The sequence below is a fragment of the Etheostoma cragini genome, chromosome 14 (assembly GCF_013103735.1).
Source record: "Etheostoma cragini isolate CJK2018 chromosome 14, CSU_Ecrag_1.0, whole genome shotgun sequence".
Taxonomy (NCBI): domain Eukaryota; kingdom Metazoa; phylum Chordata; class Actinopteri; order Perciformes; family Percidae; genus Etheostoma; species Etheostoma cragini.
Genome location: NC_048420.1, coordinates 22,111,064 through 22,132,523, shown reverse-complemented (window position 1 = coordinate 22,132,523; position 21,460 = coordinate 22,111,064). Strand labels below are relative to the sequence as shown.

Here is a 21,460-nt window from a genome sequence, read left to right as displayed (position 1 = left end):
TTAATAAATGATGAATGTTAATGATTCAATGAAAATAAATAAATGTTGTACCACAACATGTAGCCACAGAGCAACCTGGGACCTGTATTTTCTATTTATTTTAAAACCCTGTGTGTAAAATGTATGGATAACATTAAATGGAACCGGATTATTTTAAACACACTGAAGAAGGCTATATGCCGAAATGAGCCACATTTAAAAAAATTGCGATGTCCTCCTTAACTTTGGAACCTGAGATGTGCTACCCTTTCTTCACTTTTTGGAACATACCCATTGCATTTTGGGTTATAGCACGCCACCAAGAATCTTAATTGTTGAAGCGCAACCTCCTTTTTCAATCATCTTACATCTTTTCTCTTGTTCCCAGGGGTGTAGTCTACGTGGTACGCAGGCATACGCTCTATACCCACTAATAAAAGCTCCAGGATATCCATATGCCCTCTTAAAAATGCCCAATGACCTGCAACAACATACTTTCCATTATATTTTTAATTGTCATCTGTGTTTTTTATGTTCACATGGGCTAAATAAAGGCATTTCCAATTTGGCCACGTATTCCAATATACTGCGATTATTGCAATTTTATTTTTTTCTTAATTATTCCCAATTTCAAATTATGTCTCCAAAAGGAAACATTGTCAACATCTGTTTCATCTAAAAAGATACATTTCTGTGCTTTTTCATCTCACTTCAATTTTATTGCTGCAAAATGGGATTGTCAAGGAGAAAAAAATGACCAACACATATATAATAGATAAAAAGATCGCTGTGCATAGATATAGTATTGCCACAGAACATATTGCAATAAAATGCTGTATCGATTACCCCCACCCCTAATATATATAGGCCAATACATTTATATACAGTACAGTATACCCACTATAATACATTAGACTACACCACTGCTTGTTCCCTTCTCTGTAGCGTTTCATTGGCTCGTCCATCTGGTCTCCTACCTGCGGAGCGTCTGCGAGTTGGGGCCCCTGCTGGTGCTCATCATGGCTTTGTAGTACTGGTGTTGCTGGTTCTTGGAGAGGCGGGACAGCGTGTTGCCCTCCCCGAGCGCCAGCAGCTGGTCCTGGGAGCGGACGCGGCGCGGCGGCCTGTCAAAGGAGGAGCTGGTGTACTGCGACTGGGCGGGCAGCGGGTACGGATTCGGGGTGGAGGCAGGGATGTGGAGGCGGGGCCGGGAGCCATGGAGGGGCAGCGTGCCCCGGGATCCCAGCGTGTAGTCTCCTCCCCAGGGCAGGTAGTGCTGCGAGGAGTGGAAGGAGGGTGGAGCGTTGTTGGAGCGACGCTTGGAGTTGTAGTAGTTGGAGTACTCGTCGAGTTCTTTTTCTGGTTGAGCAAAAGAGGAAGAAATGTGCAATTTGTAAATAGGGCTGCAACAAAAGAGGATTTCCGAAATGTTGTCTCTTATCAAGTAAGTGGATGCAGCCTGTCTACCAGGTATGCATTAGAGAACACTTGGTTTGACGTTTTTAAAATGTGAAAAAGTGAAATGTGCCCATGACAATTTCCCAGAGTCCGAACCGGTGTCTTTAAATGTTTTCTTATTTCCAAATCCTAAATATATTTAATATACAACAATACGAAACATAAGCTTTAAAGGTAATCATCTACAATTCTATGACAAGCTCTGCTGGGTAAGATAATTCAATATGATGGAAAGCTACGAGCGGACCTTATAGATTCAAAGGTCCAACATCAAGACTGAAATTTGAACATCACACTAAAAAGATAATGAGTAGAGATAGAATGGCAGAAAGAACAGAAACACACAGAAATTAAAAAAAACAAACAAAAGAAATATGGCAGATAGAAGCAAAACACAGGTGAAAAGGATGAAGTGAAACAAGGATCAGATAATTGCAAAGGAGGTTGAATGAAAAAAAAAGTCACTTGTTTGGCAGGGAAAGGAGGTGAAATACCCGGGACGGAGAAGAAGAGCACGGCTGAGAACGAAAGGTGGAATGGAGGTGATCGTGTCAGAGAGGAAGAGGAAGTGAAGACGGAAATGAGAAGACTGTATAATGCAAAAAAGAGAGATACACTGTATATCGCATGGGGCATGAAAGGTAAAGGAGAAGCCCCGGAGCAAAATACAATAGACAGTTTAAGACAGAGTGATGAGATAGGTGGTTTTAAATGGCATGACAATAAAGGAATACACAAAGACGTGGTGTGAACAGTTAGCGAGGTTCATTAATAGTTCAGTTTCTGTGCTTTCTGCTCTACAGCCTGAGACCGTTTTAATCTTCAAAGCACTTGCATGGAAGCAGCTCCCCAACAGCCAATTTAAAGCTGACCTTTAACCAGCCACCTCTCTCCCTCTCCCTCTTCCTCTCCTCTTGCCTTGTCTTTTCTTTGTCTGCCAGGTCTTTTCCACTCCTTTCTCCTCTCCTCCTGTCTGTTTCTTTGTCTCTACCTCTCCTTTTCTTTCCTCTTTCCTTTCCCCTCTCTCTCAAGGTTTCCTCCGTCTCTCTTTTTTTCCCCCTACTACTATCTTCTCTCGCTGTTTGTGTCATGCCCTCTCTCTCCCTCTGTGTTTACTCCCCTCCTGTAAGGCCAAATTATGTGGAGGTTTCTCCCCGGCTGCCGACGGCAGACAAAGAAGCCTTTATCAGTGTCCTTTCTGCAGCGCCGTACGGGGAAGTTCATCAAAAGGACCAGGTTTCATACAATGGCTGGCGAGAGGCTGTAGTCCCCGTCTTTGTGTCACAATCACAACATTTTAGTTTGAAGAGGCGTTTTCTCTAAATGGACATTCAGGATGTTTTTCTGAAAACACACACACATTTAATATTTGGACATGTAAAAAAAGGAAATGCGTTTGCTTTCAGTGCAACTGGGATTCAGCCTTTGTCTGAATTACAAATTTTCTGTTGAAGTGGTCTTTGGTTGGTTTGGAACCAACGTTATAATAATCGTTTAGATTTAGAATTTGTCCATTTTCAGAGTGTGTTTGGGAGTTTGGTTTCAGTTTTTTTTCCAGGAAGATTTATTTTACTTTGACTTTTGTTAGTGCCAGGTATAATGGCCCAGAAGTGTGTAGCTACATATACATACAAACTACATTATTGGAGAATAACAATGAAAATAAATATTGAATCTTTGCGCTGCTTTAATGTCCAAAGCATCTACAGCACAGCGCCATCTCCTGGACCTGTGGTTCACTGTCAGGAGAGTCGACAGAAGAACATGCGGTCTCGTTCTTTCAGTTGTCATATAGCTAAAGAACTAAGGCTGAAATTAGTTACATTCATTTTTTTATTTTATTGTTTTTTAATCTGGCAACATAGTTTAAGTTTCAGTTTATCTAAAATATTTTTCACTGCTTATTTTTGTTTAGTACAACAACCCTGTTTGGACAGGACAAAAAGAAAAAGGAAGAACTAAAGGAGTAAATAGTGAATAATAAGGCTTATATTTAGGATGTGAGCAGCTGGACTTTATAGTCCCAATGACAGAGAGAGCAGAGGGAGAAAATAGCGCTACCTGCAGAGTAGCAGTGCATGACATATTGAGTCGATATCATTGTCGCGACATCACGTTGCCCAATATTATATTAAGAGTGTTGTGATAAGTATGCGCTTGAAACATATAATGTCATGATTCATTGGCCAGTTATCGTGCCACTTGCACATGTTAGTGCATGTCAGCGCACAGGGCCACTATGTGACAAACCCTATGGAGCGTACCACGTACCAGAGTGATGGTGTGAGTGAAGAAATAGATTGAGACAACAAAGCGGAACAAATAGAGAAGCAAAAGAAAAGCTGTGTCCTGTTCTTATTCATTTTATACTGTCCAACCAGTACAACATGTCCTGTTCTGAAGACATGGTTATTTACTGATTCGTGTTGGACCAGTCCAATGTGACTGTCAGTTGAAATAAACCTTGTGTTGTGTCTGTTATGAACCTATTATCATGAATTTTCCCATCACTTTTGAAATTGTACATGTATTTAAAAATATCCGATATTGAAATATTCATAATCACTATCACAATATCTCATTTTGTCAATATCGTGCAACCCTACTGCAGTCGTAAGCGTCCAGTCAACACTCTTTGAATCCGAGAAACGCAGAAAACTAAATTCTTATTTTAAAGAAAAAGAGCGTGCAATCATAAATTACTATGCTATATACATAAAAGAAATATTTTAAAGCTGGTCACCATTTACACGTGCAGGATCCAGGCTGCCTATAGGTGGATTTGTTTAGAGACATGGCAGAAACAAGGAGGTGAATGAAGGCAACAGCATCTGTTTCCATCTTCTGCAAGGCGAGAGCAAAAACCATGACGTAGTCAGATGATCGAAACCATAAAGAGCTGCAGGAAGGCTGATTAATGCGACAGAGCTGCTGTTTCTTAATAAGACGACGGAGGGAAGTGGGATGACCTCTGAAGGTCTGATGTGTGTTGAGAAGAAGCCTTTTTTATATCTCTGGTCGTCTATTAAAGTGTTTTCTCTTTTTGATTGAATGGAAATAATAAGAGAGACTCATCTGGACTTTCACCTCATTATTGCTTGCACGTCCACATATAGCCATGTAACACACACACACACACACACACACACACACACACACACACACACACACACACACACACACACACACACAACCTGCAGAGGCAACTCCCCTCCCCCTGCAGTCCCCAGCAATCGCAGGGGAAGAGGTAAAGACAGAGGGAAAGAGAGTGAGAGAGAGAGAGCGAGAGAGTGAGAGAGCGAGATGGCAGGCTCTGCCTCTCACACATCTTTTCTTCCCCATCGAAGGCAGCCAGGCCCCTGCAGACCAGCAGCCAACGCCCCTCCCCCTATCTCCACATCTCCCTCCAATCTTTTCTTTCACCGCCTCTCCCTTCATTCTTCTCCTTCTGCTCAGCGGACCTCTCTGCATCTCTTTCTTCACGGATGTCTCATGTTTTCGTTTCTTCCTGCTGTATCCTCATTTGGCCAATCAGCTCTTTCACTGCCTCCCTTATCCTTTTCTTCTGGTCAACCAGCCTCTTTGTCGCCATTTATACTCTGCCATGTTTCCTCTCTTTCACCTTTGCTTTTATTTTTTATTTCCCTAATACCCCTTTTATCCGCCCCTCCTTTCTTCCTCTCTAACGCCACCTTATTTTTTCTTCTTCATTCTTTCATTCATTCATTCAATCTGTCTCATGTGGAAGTGCAACACTAAATTCCTGGACAACACTCCACCAAACATCTTTTCTTTTAAATGATCTAATACTTACAGTCACGTAATTATCTTGGATTCCAACAGGGAAACGTAATCAATTTTTCTGCCATTGAATCATATGTTTATTATCTAAACACCAACTTCTTTTCTCCTTTGAAGTAAACACATCCACGAGAAGAAGTGTGTTTACTTTTTCCTCTGGCATGGTGGGGATTGTTTATCTCCACCCAGTGCAGAGAAGTTTGTTACACAGCAAGAGAAGGACGCTTTGCATTTCTAATCCAAGAGGACTACAGCTACCATGAAGGAGCAGACGTCTCCAGAGCCACCTTTTCAAAGCTACAATGTTTAACGATTGACCAAAATGAACTCTGTATATAATTTATAACTTTTGAGATCATAATGAAGCCATACTCGTTGTGTCATACTCGGAAAGCGACGCCCCCAGCAGAGGGGAAAACAACTCTCCGCTGACTTGTATAGCGTGACGGTGTCTCCTCGTCCATTCTGTCTGCTAGCAGACAACAGAAACATGCCTATAAGCTGCTGTGTGGTGGGATGCACTACCAACAATGTAAGGAATAACCATAAATCAAGTTTTTGGAAGTTAACAAACCCAAAATCTGAGCTTTTAGTAAGACCAAAGTGAATACAGACGTGAGGAATCAGCAGGGAGAATAGGAAGACGGTGGGATCCTGACACTCACCCGTCGATATGCCAAACAGTACATTTGCAGCAAGCATTTTGTTGCCAAGTGAACAATCAATGTCAGCATTATGGTTCTGTAAATTAGACTAACACATGTAACGTTGGATATATCGTCGGGTTAGTGTCAGGATCCCACTGTCTGGCCATTCTTTACGTCTGAATAGACCTTTATCTTCATGAAAGCAGCTAATAAAAACTCAAGTTCTGGGTTCTTATGGGTACAGTTTTGGTTCTGAGTTGGTATTCAGTGTTCCTAAATAAGCAATTATTCCCACTTTCTCCTCCCTTCTCCTTCCCTCTCTCAAGTTTCTGTCCCTTCTCCCTTGGCTGTATTCCCCCCCCCCCACATCCCTTTGTCTCCCCTGCAGGCCTCACCCAGCCTCTTCAGGGAGCTGTAGCGGTTGATCTCAGGTTTCATGGCCGACTCGTAGGACGGCGGCAGCTGGGCCAGGTTGTGGAAGGAGTGGGAGAAGTTCGGGTGGCTGCTGTTGTGTCTCATGCTCCCGCCGAGGATGCTGCCGCCACCCCCGGGACCTTTACCGCTACCTGAAAGCAGGGTGGCTCCAGAGGAGAGCTGCGAGGTGTTGTTCATACGGGCTCCACGCTCTGGATGGAGGGAGAGGAGAAAAAGGTGGTGAAGGAGGGAGGAGAGGGAGATGGAGTAGAGGATAGCCAAGTGAGGACAAGATGGGAGATTACAAATGAGGAAGGGAAACAAACAGGTGCACAGAAAATAACAGGGGGAAGGAGTCCAAAGAGAAAACAAATATGAAGATAGAAAAAGAAATGGACAAATAGAAAGAAGAAGGGGGAAGACAGAACAAGAGAAGATTCAGCACAAGCTGGTTAATGATCAGTAAACTCAGGAAGTGTCTCCGAGCTCCATGGCGACCATCTATAAATACAACTCTGTACTGTTCATCTGAGGCTCCAACACAAACATAACAGCCACATGGAAATACATAGAAACACACTGATAGCATCAGGGGAGGAATCTACATACACTACACACACATTCCAACACGGTCTCACAGCATTTCGGGCAACGTTCACGTTATTTTTTATGTATTGATTTATGGAAATGGACACGTTCATGTTGTTTCTTTCATGGTGGTGAGCACAAATTTTAATCTAATGTATTTAAATTACTCCTTTTTTTCATGGTGCTCAGCTCACAATGGAAAGCATTTGGGTTTAGGGAAAGAACAACGGGGAAAGGTCAAGCCACACCTGGGAGGCGACCCCGGACTCTGGGGGACGCGCAACAACAACGGGACGGTTGTGCTTAGGCAAAGAAAAGACGGGGAAATTAACGGGGATCTTCTGTTTTTCGGCTTTTCATTCTACTCGCCACGTAGTTGTGCTGTTGCATGAAAGATGCATCTCATTGAAGTACATTGGATTGAAATTTGTGCTCACCAACACGACTAAAACGTCATGAACGTGTCCGTTTACACGAATCAATAGATCAAATAAGGTGACCATTTCACGTGCTGCCGCGAGACAGGGTGGCACATTCACATTTATGCAAAGTGCAAAAGCATCACATTGATCGATACACATAAATATGATTGGTCTTATGTAAGATTAGCAGTGTGCGGGAGGGGCTGTTTTGCAACATGTACATTATATCCATATTAGATTATACAGTATACGAGTACATTCACATTTTCCAAACAGCAAACAAAGGACACGTAGTGACCCAACATGTTGGTGCACTCAGCGGTGACCTAACATGTGTGAGTTCTGTACATTTAAACGGGGACAATGAGCTAAAAGGCACATTTGAAATCGACAAACACATGCTGCCCATTGTTGGATCATCTTCAACCACTAGAGAGATTTATACAAAGAGAACAGGAGAAACTTTAACTGCTGGGTGACAGCAGTCGATATTTAAAAAAAAAAAAGAAGGTAAAATGTGAGAATATAAAGAAGCAGTAAAAGATTACGTAATTCTGGAAAATTGTTCATTTGCTGTCGTTTGCGGTCTTTGAGACACAATCAATGTCTAGTCCATTTAGGGTGGTAATGGTTATTATGAGCTGCGATCTCGTTAAGATTACTGCTGGACATATACTGGCCATTGACCATTGACAGTAATGGCCAACAATGTCTGTTAAGCATCACCCAGGGACCCACATGCAGCACATCGACTTCTGTGCTGTGCATGTTACACACGCATACAGTGGGGGGGGGGAGGGGGAACCAATGCTAGCTGCTTTATATGGTTTATAAAGCACGAGAAAGGTTGCATTGAATAAAAGCATCAAATATTTGAGCTAAATGTTCTGTTTTTCGGGGTGACATGATGCAGAGTTAGCCCGGTCATTTCTGTGAGTGCAAGCTAATTGTTTTTTTCTTTGGAACACCTACAATGGCTGACAGAGAGGTTGGATAATGGTGCCATGGAAAGATGAACTTTGTCTCTGACTCAGAGAGCTAAAGTGTTCAGCTCTTGCGTTGTCCCCGTTATCTAACACAGGAAGAGTAGGGACGACACTAGAGAAAACCAAGGACGAATCCCAGTTTAAAGTTTTCCAATCTTAATGAAATGGCGAATGGGTGAACCAGAATGACACCGATTGTGTGTATACGTGGAAGACCTACATTGATTTTTGAAATCTCAAAAATATCAAAGATTGTTGGACAACCTCCTTTTTGCCTGATTAAGGTCTAGCACCTGAACACTGTCGTCTGTTTATCTTTGCAAGTTAGACAGTGTGCTGGAGTTTCTTTGCAACTCTTGACCCACTCGTCCCTCTCCTACGCACCCGTCTCCTGTAGGTGTGCAAAGTGTTTTTCTGTTCTGAAACAACTTCCTTGCCCATTCATTTCATCCATTGCACCCTATTAAAAGCAAACCCTTCAGTGTAAACAGCACAATAAGTAGTTTTTTTAAACACAGCAAAGACACAGTAACTAATCTAATTAGCAATAATGTATGCAACTTAATTATGTTTCTGTGTGATATAGGTTATAATAAATATGATTTGTTGGTTAGGATTAGCAACTGAACAATTGACAAGATTAGTGCACATAAATAGCACAACAGAGCTTTTATTGTAATCTGTAATCCAACTTGGTTTATTCATTACTGTTGCCTTCTTGTGCAATGGTTTGGAATGACTGGCACTGAAACAACTTAAAAAGTTCAGTGAAACCATTCATCACGCCTGTTCCCTCCCTGCTTGTGAGTTTCCAAACACCTTATTCAGTGTTCTGTGGCAGCCATGTTAGATGCATTAAATTAGCCTTTTCCTACAATGACCTTTTGTTTATTTACTAAAGCAACGGTTAAGTCCCTTGTGCTAGCATTGCTTTTCTTTGTTTTCCTGGTTTTCTTGGTGCAAAGCCTGGAAAAACAGAATCAGGTGAGCTCGCTTGAAGGGTACCAACCTAGACCCTGTTGTCCCATGTTTTTGTGTCTAAGTGACTGATGGGAACAACAATCTTTGACAGTGGTCCAGTATTACGAGAGATCGCTGCAGTCAGCAGCAGCGAAACAAGCTACAATGTAAGTTAATAGGGCAGTTGTGCAGCTTGTATTTAACTTCACAAAAGTGCTTGTTTTGCCTCTTATAGGCTCAGATTAATATTCTAAGTTTCTGAAAACATTAAGGAAAGGATTTCTAAAGAGAGTAAGATCCCTTTTTAAACATTAAAACATCCGCAAAATTGCGTTCGATAAAGCCACCAGACTCCATGTAACTAAACAGTAATTTTAGCATCGTAAAATACACTTCACTCAAGTCGACAGAAACTAAATAAAATTACAAAAAGTTGTGTTAGGTCGTCTTTCCACTTTTCCAACAAACAACTTAGTTTTGGTTAAAATTAACCTATGGAACGCCAATTTACAAGTGAAATCACGTTAGCTCTGCTAAAAGTATTGTTTTTTTTTTTAAATGGAGTCTGGTGGGTTTAATGCTAGCGACTTCAGAGCGGTTTCTGGTTAAACAGAAAGCATGCACATTGGCATCATGGGGTTACACTGCAGCCTCAGGTCTGTGGCTGCCCGTTACATTGTTCACGCGTAATACTGGACCAATTTCTAAGATTGCTGTTCCCAACGGTCCCTTACACACAAATAAATAGGAAAATACGGTCCGGGTTTTAAAAAGAAAACCCCTTAAGCCAAGACCTCTGGTAATATGTGGTGTCAGCTGTAAGCACAGTTGCACATCACTGCTACACAGAAAGGAGAAGAAGAAGCACATTTGGAAGCAGGCTTGTGGTGGTCAGTGGGGGGTGGGGAAGACAGGCTTGCATTAAGCAGAGGGCAGGCCAGACAACTTTTAGCTCCCACTCTTAAGAAAGATGTGTCACGTTCAACACAGCATTGTTCATACGTTTAAAAAACAAACAAATGTGCGTTGAAATGACACAGCTGTTTTAAGAGCGCAGGATGACAGGCTGTCATAGCGACAACAAGACAGACAGACAGTGTGGACAGTGTGGCTGAGGGTCCGGCCGCCTGTGCTGGACCGTGCTGCTGACCACGGGGCTTACCGATGGTAGCAGAGTGTTTGGGGCTGGAGGCAGACCCCTGCTGGTTAAAATGGTGGTGCATGTTCCCAGCTGCAAAGAGAGCAAAGCCGACAAACTGACAACCACTCCAGAGACACAGAGCCATGTGTTGAGTAAGCATATGTGTCAGTAGAGAGAAAGAGAAAGCGAGAGAGAGGACAGAGAGGGACAGAAAGATAGAGACAGGGAAAAGAGAGCGAGAGGACAGAGAAAGAGAAAGACAGAGAGCAAGAGCCAGAGAGAGAGAGACAGGGTAGAGACAGACGGTCCCTCCAGGAATTGGCATTTTTTTGTTGTTGATAGTTTTACTTTAGTGACAAACATCTCCACAATAATCTCTCTGATTTAGACTTAGAAACATCACGTGTCTTTTTATGTCTTCAGCAACTCCAGAGTGGGAGGAGATGAAAGTAAATGAACCCTTTAATTCTCCCTTAGAAGTTTAAAATATTCCCTTTTCATTTTGTCTGTTTGCATATTATAAAATAACACAAACCTACTATCCAGTTTTACAATCAATTACTGTGTGCAGGAAGGCAGGTTTAATGTGTTTGCAATGTGCTGATGTGGAAGTCAATCAATATGAATAAAATATGGACTATGAGTCCAGAGTATTTGACGTGACAAAACAAGTAATATACAAATACTCAAGCCTTTTGGGATATCTTATTTTTGCTAAAGTACCACATTATTTTTGAGTTGAAATTTTTATTGTTAAAATCTAAAAGGTTCTGCAAAAAAACAATCAGGAAACAATTTAGCAAAATCCTGGACAGAGCTTGTTCTGTGAGAGGTGAGAGACAGTTGCAGCAGAGAAAGACAGAGCAGTAAAGAGAGACGTGTGTGTATGTGTGTGTGTGTGTGTTATTTTTGTGTGAATTGTTACAATACAAGAAAACAAACATGTTCACCAACACTGACATCCAACTCATTTTTTTCTCATCTTCAGAAACAACACAAAGCTGTCGGGAGTGGGCAGCCTGAGGTGCATAAGAACGAGAGCGTTGAATACAGACTTGTTGAATTTGCCTCTGACGATTTGTGGCCACTGTCAGTGTCATTATTACCTCAACAACAAAGCATACATCACTTGATTTAGCTGGGAAAATATGTGAACCGAATACTGTGAAAAAGATCCATCTGTGATGGCAACTGTTAAGAAAAAACAACATCCCACACATTAGACAATGTAAAGACGACTTCCACTGCATTGCACCATTTGAATGCTAATAGAAAATGTTTGTTCTTGCCAAGAGACAACCTAAGAAACACGACAAACGCCACGGTTAAGGGTTAAAGTTCAGTGACTGTGCCATGTTGAGCATTTAGGAACATTAGGACTAGCTAAACATCCAGTTTTTTAGTCTTTATAGTTTGCATTCATTTTTAATGCACATAAATACGTAAGGGATTCCTGTTGGCACAATGCATTAAATGTGTTGTTACATTAAGAGTTATTCCCTACCAAACAAGGAATAAATGAAGGGGAATCCACATTTTAAGCAATCAAAAGCATTAAGAGACAAACTTTCTGCAAATGGATGAACTAATGTTGCTTCATTTAATAAAAAAGGCTAAGTCTTACTAAGATAGTATGTAACCTTTGACTATTCTAAAATAAATAGCAGCGTCTACAGTAACTCAGTTGCAATGAATGTAATGCAGCTTCAGTGTGACGCGTTTTACGGATATGACATTTACCATCCATGTCAATGGAGACATGACACCGATCATTTCACCTGGACATTATGGCGAACGTTTGTAATTAATAGGATGCATGTTTCCTCTAAGTTCTGCTCTTTCAACATTGAGTACTTACTGCGGTTGTCTTTGCTCTGCAGGATGGGGGTGTAGTGGTTTTTGGATGTTCGTCCGTCTGAGGTGGTGGTGGTCAACGCTGCCGTGTTGTTCCTCTCTCCCTGCTGCACCGGGCTCGACTGGTGACGCAAGATATCCACCAGTGACCTGACACAGCAGAGGACGAAGGAAGAGGTGAGGGAAAGCGAGGATGAAGAGAAACACAAGAAGGTAGGAAAGAGACAGAAAGGCAGAGGTAAGGAGAAGAAGAATACAGAGGAAACATTCAAATGTTCACCAAACTCTGCTGTGAACTGCACTGAAATAAGTATTCAAGTAATTTACTTGAAGGGAAAGTTGGGATTTTTTAAAGTGTGGATGGATGAGTTTCTTCTCTATAGTCAGTGTGTTAGCTACAGTAGATGGCGGTCGGCACGCCCCCGGTTTGGAGAAGCAGACAGGAGTGCCGGCCCGGAAGCTAAGCAATGTACTGCTGCCTCATTTAGCCCCAACAAATCCAAACTATCCCTTTAAGTTCAAGTACCAATTTATAGAATTATTCAATTACAGGTAAAAGTCATGCCTTCGTGATTTCACTGAAGCACAAAAGCTTCATCAGCTAAATGTATCAAAATTAAAAGTATTCGTATATGTTTCGGTAATATTTTAAACACAGTTCATACTTGCGTTATATACCACGAACAGACAAATAGAGCTAGCATTGCAACGGTTTCCATGTCTGGAAGTCTGGACTTCTTGTCTCATATTGCCTTTTCTCCAGTCTCACCTCGTTGCCCTGGTTCTATGTTCTGTCTAAATCATCACCACCAGGAGTCTCTCCACCCTACCTGTCCTGAGGTCTCACCTGGGCATGTTGATGTCCCTGTTGCGGGGTCGCCGCGCCACCTTGCTGAAGGCGATCCTAACGCCCACAGCCACCACCAGCGTGAAGGAGATCACACCTCCGATCACATAGGCCGTGCTTTATGGAGCGAGAAATGGCCGTCAAAAAAACATCTCTCTTCAAACCTTTAGCTATTTATAATTCTATTCTGTTTATTTATATACCATTGTCATTTCATATTTATCCATTACAAATACAAGTGGGTTGTAGAACAAGCACAACAATTTTAGGAAGATATATTGTATCATCATGTAATCCCATCTAATTTATCCCGTCACGTACTATATTAGGATGCATATACATTACAAGAACCAATTTCTACTACTACTACTACAACTTTAGGATAGTAACATGTATTACTCCTACTACTTCTACTCCTGCTAATCTAAAAATTGGTTTTATTCCAAATTAAAAAAGAGGCAGTGTGGTATGTATATTCCTGAAATTCTTTTATAAACCAAATATATTACAAAACATGAGCATTTTAGGTCGATAAAAGCAGAAATAAAGTATTATTCTTTCTTTTAAATAAAAACAGTTCAGGAAGTACGTTTATTAAACAACACATATTTGTTTCTGCTTACAAGATAATAGATATTGTACTTTTCCTTAAAATGGCTTTAAATAGTGACAGGGTTAGCTCAGTTGGTAGAGCAGGCACACACACACACACACACACACACACACACATATATTTATAGAGGTTTGGGGTCTGGACAACCAAGTCCAGACTCTGACCTGCTGTTCTGCTGCTGGAGCGTCTCAAAGTCCGGGTCGGGCTTGTTGTCTGCGTTTACGGTGACGGGGACCTGTGGGTCGGCCCAGACGGGGGAGATGTAGTTGTTGCAGGCTTCCTGGTCCAGCCGGTTCCTCTGGTGCTCGCAGCAGAACCGGTAGTGGCAGGTACCGCAGCAGTAGATGTAGCTGCCCTTGGAGCAGTTGAACGTGGTGTCAAAGTGCCCCATCACGTCATAGTAACCCCTGTGGAACAAAGTGGGTACATTTAATGGTCCCATGGCATGAAAATTAAACTTCATTATATGAGAATCTGGTTACAGCCCCTTTCTCTGCTTTGCCCACCCAGAGAATTTGGTCCACCCATGAGAGAGAGACATCATGGCATTCAAACGAGCAAAGTGGCAGCTGGTCAAGGCCACAACCCCAGCCTCCACCTTGCCCCACCCCTCTCCTTCTCAACAGCTACAGACTCAGAAATGGCACATACTAAGAAAAGCTCATTGTGGGTCTGGCTCTAGTGGCTGTAGTTCTGGACCAAGGCTGAATTTTGGGAAAGAGACTTCAGATACAGTATTAGGGGACCACTAAGGTCTATATAAAAGCATCCAAAGAACACCATGTCAGGAAACCCTTACCCAAAAAATAATAGGATTCTTTCTTAACCTGGTCTGTCGTGACTAGTCTGGATCAACAACAGTTCATTATCCAGATAATCGCTGGAACATCCGTGTGTTGCCATTGTCTAGCTCAGTTCTCTTCGGAAAACAGCAACCTTCTAACTGGGACATATCTATAGAGGTTTACTCCTCAACGCAGCAGGCCCAGTTTGACTCCGACCTGCGGCCCTTTGCTGCATGTCATTCCCCCTCTTTCTCCCCTTTCATGTCTTCAGCTGTTCTATCAAAATAAAGGACGAAAATGCCCCCCAAACATAATCTTTGGGAGACTATTTTGCACCGCCCCAAATGTTTGGGATTTGTTTAAGAAATGCAAACCACCCAGACTGTTTCCTTCTCCTATCCCAGAATGTACGTGTCATGTAGCGAGACCTTACACTCCACAGCGGTGTGCAGATAGGTCTGGAATATCTCATGACTAAGATGGTCAAACATGACATTTAGGCCCAGGCCTTATTGACCCAATGTCTGACAACATGTTAGTGTTTCCGGAGGCAGTTTTCCAATACGCTAATGCACATTTTCTCATGGTCATATTTGATCCATTACTATCTGACTTAAAAGCAGCACAGATGTGCCTCAACAAGGCTATGAAGCACTTTACAGGACAATAAGAGGCCTCGATTTGAGAGGAATGAACTCCTTTGTATGAATGATAATCACCGATGCTAATGCTACCAGACTTTTGCAGTGCAGGCCGACAATTTGCAATTGTGTCCCAAAAAAAAATATTATGGTGCAAATCGGCCATCATAATAGCAATGCACCAAGGTCCAAATGCGCCTAACTTTCAAAGGTAATGGGATATGACACTGATTGATTTATTGCACGTTACAACCAAAACACAGCTATGAATTAATGAAGACATAGGAGGAGCCCTCTGAGCCCCTCAGGTTGAAAAAGATTAACCATCACCATCATCAATCCTTCAAAATAGGTCACGTTCAACATTTTTTTTTAAACAAAATGACATAACTGTAAACTCACGTAACACAATGACCTCTCCATAAAGAGTCTCATATATATCTCCTACTGAAGTGATTTCTGGGAGTCATTTATGGCATAAATTTATGTCCAAAAGCAGAAATATAGCTGTTGTCACTGAGCAGCCCGAGCTATGATGTAATCTTACAGACTGAGATGACAGCAACATTAGATGAACACAAGTGAGGAGCTTTATATAATTTTCTGGTCTAACTGACGGTGCTGCTTCGCCTGTACATAGCTGCCGTTAATAGTTGTGGTGTGGTGGTGGTGGTGGTGGTGGTGGGGGGAGGGGGGGGGGGGGTTACATGAGCTGATTACATGTTGCCTAGCAACAGCAAGACGCCTCTCAGTGCAAAAATATAAGCTCCAGCGAGATCAGAGCTGCTGCAGGAGGAAAAGATTCCTGATGCGCCCTATTTTAATTTGTTATGGCCTCCAGTGATGAACACATCACACTAGATGGAAGTAAATTTGGGCTATAAAGGAGATGTGGCCCCTCAGCTGGAACCACAACTGAGTTTATAAAGCACACCAAAGGGTCATTTTGGTCTTTAGAGGTTTTAACCACAGGTTTTTCTTAAGGGAGCATATTGGATTTGAACTGTTTATTTCACTTGATATTTTTTTCCCCTTGCACCTAAATATTTTTACCATTTCTGCTGCAAGAGGACACTGATCCTCAACAGTGTACATTGCACAAGTTACTCCAGTCTTGTTGTTTGATTTAAAAATTTAAATCTGATTTTCATCTACCTTATAAAAGGTGCTTTAAGTGGTGTTTGGTGACGGCACTTGTTGACAGGCAGCTAGCAGATAGTGAGAAGATGTTTTTTACAGTGTGTTCTGGGGACAGGCAGCTAGCAGATAGTGAGGAGATGTTTTTTACAGTGTGTTCAGGGGACAGGCAGCTAGCAGATAGTGAGATGTTTTTACAGTGTGTTCAGGGGACAGGCAGCTAGCAGATAGTGAGGAGATATTTTTTACAGTGTGTTCTGGGGACAGGCAGCTAGCAGATAGTGAGATGTTTTTGACAGTGTGTTCAGGGGACAGGCAGCTAGCAGATAGTGAGGAGATGTGTTTTACAGTGTGTTCTAGGGACAGGCAGCTAGCAGATAGTGAGGAGATGTTTTTTACAGTGTGTTCTAGGGACAGGCAGCTAGCAGATAGTGAGGAGATGTTTTTTACAGTGTGGTCAGGGACAGGCAGCTAGCAGATAGTGAGGAGATGTTTTTTACAGTGTGTTCTAGGGACAGGCAGCTAGCAGATAGTGAGATGTTTTTGACAGTGTGTTCTAGGGACAGGCAGCTAGCAGATAGTGAGAAGATGTTTTTTACAGTGTGGTCAGGGACAGGCAGCTAGCAGATAGTGAGGAGATGTTTTTTACAGTGTGTTCAGGGGACAGGCAGCTAGCAGATAGTGAGGAGATGTTTTTTACAGTGTGTTCTGGGGACAGGCAACTAGCAGATTATGAGGAGATGTTTGCTGTATGTGACAAAATGTAGCCTAAAAAACACTTAGAGCAGGAGTAATACTCAAATAAACAGATCCACAAAACACAACCGAACAGGAAGTAGGTGTAGCTGTACCTGCACACGTCCACATCTACCAGCTGTCTGGGAGGTGGAGCCACCTGGGCCGCACCGAGCGGAGGCTTCAGGGCGTCGGCCGTCATGTTCCTCGGCAACATGGTCTGAGGGAGGGGCTTTGGAGGGAGCTCGGCCACAACTGGTGGATCATCTCCGTCCTCCACCTCGGCCACTTTCGTCGCCACTTTGGGCCCCGAGGGCAGCGGGGGCAGCGGCGGCTTGTAGCCGGTCAGGAGGAACAAGGCGGTGCTCTTCTTCCCGGCTGCAGCGGAGCTGCTGCTGGCGGTCAGAGTCCTGACATCGCTGTCAACAGTGCGTCGCTTCGTGGTGATGGTTAACGTGGAGACAGCGAGGCAGGAGAAAAGCAGGATTACGAGGGACAGGCGAAACATCGCTCTTAAAGTTGTAGATCTCATTGTTTTAGCAAAAAGTTCTTGAGCCATTAAAAAAAAAAAAAAAGACAAAAAACAAATCACATATACCGCTCCAAATGTGAATTGTCAGCAGCCTTTTCCAAGATGGCGGCTTCTTGACTTATAAAAACCTTTTGTATGAAACGTCTGGTGAACCAATCCCTTCTTGTTCGGTCACCACGGCACAGGAGCAAAGGCTTTCTCTTGGAGTCCAGCGGATTGACTTAGTTCAAGCAATGTATCATGAATGTGTTTGGCATTTCACTCAGTCAGCGTCATGTAAACAATTCTCTCGCTATACAAATCCTTCCCTTAAGCAGCTTTTGTAAACATTGAGGTCTTTCAGGGTTTTTTAGGCCCCGTACGAACTGGCTGTGGAATGGCTGTTGTTCAATGAAAACGTATAAATAGTTTTACTTATAAATATAGAATAATGTAGTTGCTTTATGGCAGCAGGTGTCGTATATTTTATTTTGGTCTGTCAGTTGACAGTTTTACAGTCTCTAGGCTAAAATTCATAATCTTCCAAATAGGCAGTAAGTTGTTTTTTTAATACACTTTCTATAACTAAAAGGAGACTCCTTTCATATAATGACCGCTCCACAAAAGAGTCCTAACATATCTCCAACTGAAGAGTTTTCTTGGTGTAGTTTGTGGCACAAAAGTTACGATTCATGTAAGAAAGTGCGACGGAAAATGTAGTCTGTAAACATTTAGCGTTGTATGTAAACTTTATGTTTCACGTTTGATGAGTTTTTAACAGATGTTAGATGTGTTCTTGTTTGAGTTTGGCACTTCTGTTGTCCTGTTTTATGTAAAATCATACACGAAAAGTTAAATATTGGAGCTCTGCGTGTCTGTAAACAGTGCTGGCAGCTTCAGAGATCTCAGCTTGGTTCAGTGAACCAGCTGTGACTGAAATTTGAATTTGCTCACAATTTGCCAATGAACAAACTTCCTTTCAAAAGATTTAGAGGAAGAGAATTCGTAAAAGGGCAATATGCTCGGAATTTGGGTTTGGATTATAGTAGAATGGTGAATTTAGAAGTTGTGGACGGTGACTTTTGACAAAAGAAGCTGCCAACTGAACACAGATCAGGATCCAATCTTTAAGAAAACAAATCCTTCCAACAGCTACCAGAGATCAGATCAATAAATGAGCAAGTCAAGGCATTCACAAAAGAGTGATCAATAGCAAGAAACTGGTGAAAAAATTAGAAAGAAAAAAGTTTTTTGTAAAGAAATGGGAGGCTCTATGTGCGTTCGATACCCTTGTGTGAGTGTCTTTGCTCTGAATTTAGCTTGGCCCAACAAAAGAGAACGAAGGAGGGCTTGGGCCCGGTTCTAGCAGGGCAGCGAGGTTCTGCCCACAGAACAGACATGAAAATGTCCGGATTCATTCGTCAAGACAGAGTTACACGGGGCGACAGCGGGAACTCGACACGGTCACTGCCACAGTGGACGCCGCAGGCTGTCCGCTCACAGATTCGGTACGATCTAGTTAAGACCCGGGTAGAAAAAAAAACAACACCTTAGAAAGCCGTTCCGTCATCCAAACGTATGGAATTTCGAGTTCAAGTCACTAGTGTTTTCATTGACTCCCTGAATGTGCACTGACGTGTTTGAAGATCACACCGGTGAAGAAATCCGTAACATTGTGAGGCATTTGTAAATGAGAAAAAGGTGTTTGTATGGCTGGTGTTCAGTATGGCTTCAGGTCATGTTCATACAAACCTCCACAGTAAATATAAATACAGTGAAAGGTTTTTAATTGCATGTTTTTTTTTTGTTTAAGTAGAATATAAGGAAGAATGCAAAAACATTGAAGAGGTCACTGGGATTTGATAAAGGGGCTTTCAGGTTGTTTAGCGCCACATGTAGGAAGAAACAGAAGACCACACAGAGTGAGAGGCTTCTCTCATATAAGCAACTGGAAGAAGGAGATAGCAAAGGTGTCAACAGTGTTTTACAGCGCAGACTCAGACGACGGTATATATCTCCAACCCTTTGAGAAAGCAGCAGCAGCAGCAGCAGCGGTGATGCTACTGGCGTCTATATTTATCAGGTTAGACGTAGCTTGTGTTGCCCGCCAGTCAACGCTGTCCTGCCGAAGCCATAGAGCGGTCAGACGGCGTCGGAGCAGAGTTATCGCCGCCTACCGCGCTCTTCTTCAACACACAACTGCAAGCTGGAGGATCCGTTTATAAAGCACTTTGAACCAATAATGCACTGATCATCGCCTCCCAGTTTCAGCATTAAAAGCAGCAGCTATGCAAACACAGACCGAAGACAATGGATATAAAGTGTTGTTAAAATAGCTCTTCACTGGGCTGGGGTGAACGTGATGAGATTAAATAGGATGAAGGATGGGATGCAGGATGTTGGCAATGTGCATGTGGGTTGAGGGGAAGATAAATAATGCTGTACTCTAGGTAATAAATCTGCTTTTCAAAGCTAAATGACTAAATCTACTATTTTTACGATGATTTGGTGATGGTTAGTTTCATAGATTTTTTTGCTTCTTCTCTTTACACAGTTTGGCACCTGGTTTCGGTCTTGCTTGGAACAAAAACAGTAGACGAGAAAGGAATCGGTCTGTAGCCTCACGATCCAGACGACAACAAGACAGTAAAAAATAGTGGAAAAGGAGCACGAGTAGTTAGTGGGCTTTGAAAGCAGCTGAGAAAATCCCCCAGGAAACCTCCATGTGGTGCAGGGACGGTCCAGTTGAGATCCAAAGTGGCGACCACCGTTTCTTCTGCAAGTCTCTCTCTTTCTCTCACAGGTTCACATTCACTTGTTCACCAGCTTCCACACTGAAAGAGAAGAACACAACATGCATAATGATCAATATAGTGGCCGGGTTAGCGCAGTTGGTAGAGCAGGCGCACATGAGTTTGACTCCTGGACGCAGCAGCCGCAGGCTCAACTCTGACCTGAGTCACCCAACTCCTCTCCCTTTTCATGTCTTCAACCGTCCTATGGAAATAAAGACCTTAAATGCCAGAAAAAAATAATCTTAAAAAAAAGATGATGAATTTAGTCTCAAAGACGTACAAAGTTTGTCAAATTTGTATGTATGTATGTATGTATGTATGTATGTATGTATATATATATTCTGGAAATCACTGGTATTTTTTAACCTCATTTAATTCAATTTATCGGGTTACATTTCTGTAATACAATATTACACTTGCAGACAAAACTTTTGGACTCTGGGGTGATATCAGATTTGTTGGAGCACAAATATATGTATATGGTTAAATGTTTTATAGGAGTCATCAGTATTTCAGTATCATTTGATGTCGCACTACTGACTAGAGATGGTCCGATACCATTTTTTTGCATCCCGATACAGATTTTGAAATCGGAACTTGTGTATCGGCCGATACAGAGTAGTGATCCGATATCAGTGTGTCATGTATTTTATAATTGTTTTAACAGCTGTATACTACTATCCCTGTATGGGTGTGATATGATTTCTATCTTTGTGGTCGGTCTGGCTCGGGTTAAACTCTCAAACAATGAATGCAACAGACATTTTTCTTTATTATGCAGTATGTCAGTTATAACAAAAAAAGAACATAAATAGACTACTTTAATGTATATTTTCTTCAGGGATTTATAATGTTGTATCGGATCAGTGCATAACTCCAGTACTTCGCGATACCGATACCAGCGTTTTAGGCAGTCACGGTACTGATATCGGTCTCAGAACCTCTCTACTACTAACCTAAGCTACTCTGCCAGAGAATAAAACACAGACTAGGATATTGTACTGTAACCTGGAGTTGCAGCCTTTTATAATCGCTATTTCTAATTAATGGCAACAAATTGCGTTACCTATTTATGTTACAAAACATGAACGATGAATGCTCTCTCTCTCTCTCTCTCTCTCTCTCTCTCTCTCTCTCTCTCTCTCT

At 42.2% G+C, this 21,460-nt stretch overlaps 1 protein-coding gene across 4 annotated transcripts in view; it reads right to left on the bottom strand.

Annotated features, from left to right (window-relative positions):
• shisa7b (shisa family member 7) overlaps positions 1-21,460 on the bottom strand; it is a 51,310-nt gene that overhangs the window by 17,454 nt on the left and 12,396 nt on the right. For 3 of the 4 annotated variants that reach the window (XR_004659473.1, XM_034892977.1, XM_034892978.1), the window contains 7 exons: positions 17,125-20,353; positions 13,875-14,117; positions 13,098-13,214; positions 12,255-12,400; positions 10,418-10,486; positions 6,281-6,511; positions 957-1,338 (listed from right to left, as the gene is read on the bottom strand). Coding sequence is in view for 3 of the 4 variants with exons in the window: in XM_034892977.1 (XP_034748868.1) it covers positions 957-1,338; positions 6,281-6,511; positions 10,418-10,486; positions 12,255-12,400; positions 13,098-13,214; positions 13,875-14,117; positions 17,125-17,567 (1,631 nt within the window). In the remaining variant the exon portion in view is untranslated. The remainder of the gene's footprint in view (positions 1-956; positions 1,339-6,280; positions 6,512-10,417; positions 10,487-12,254; positions 12,401-13,097; positions 13,215-13,874; positions 14,118-17,124; positions 20,354-21,460) is intronic. The other variant, XM_034892979.1, reaches the window with a different exon arrangement.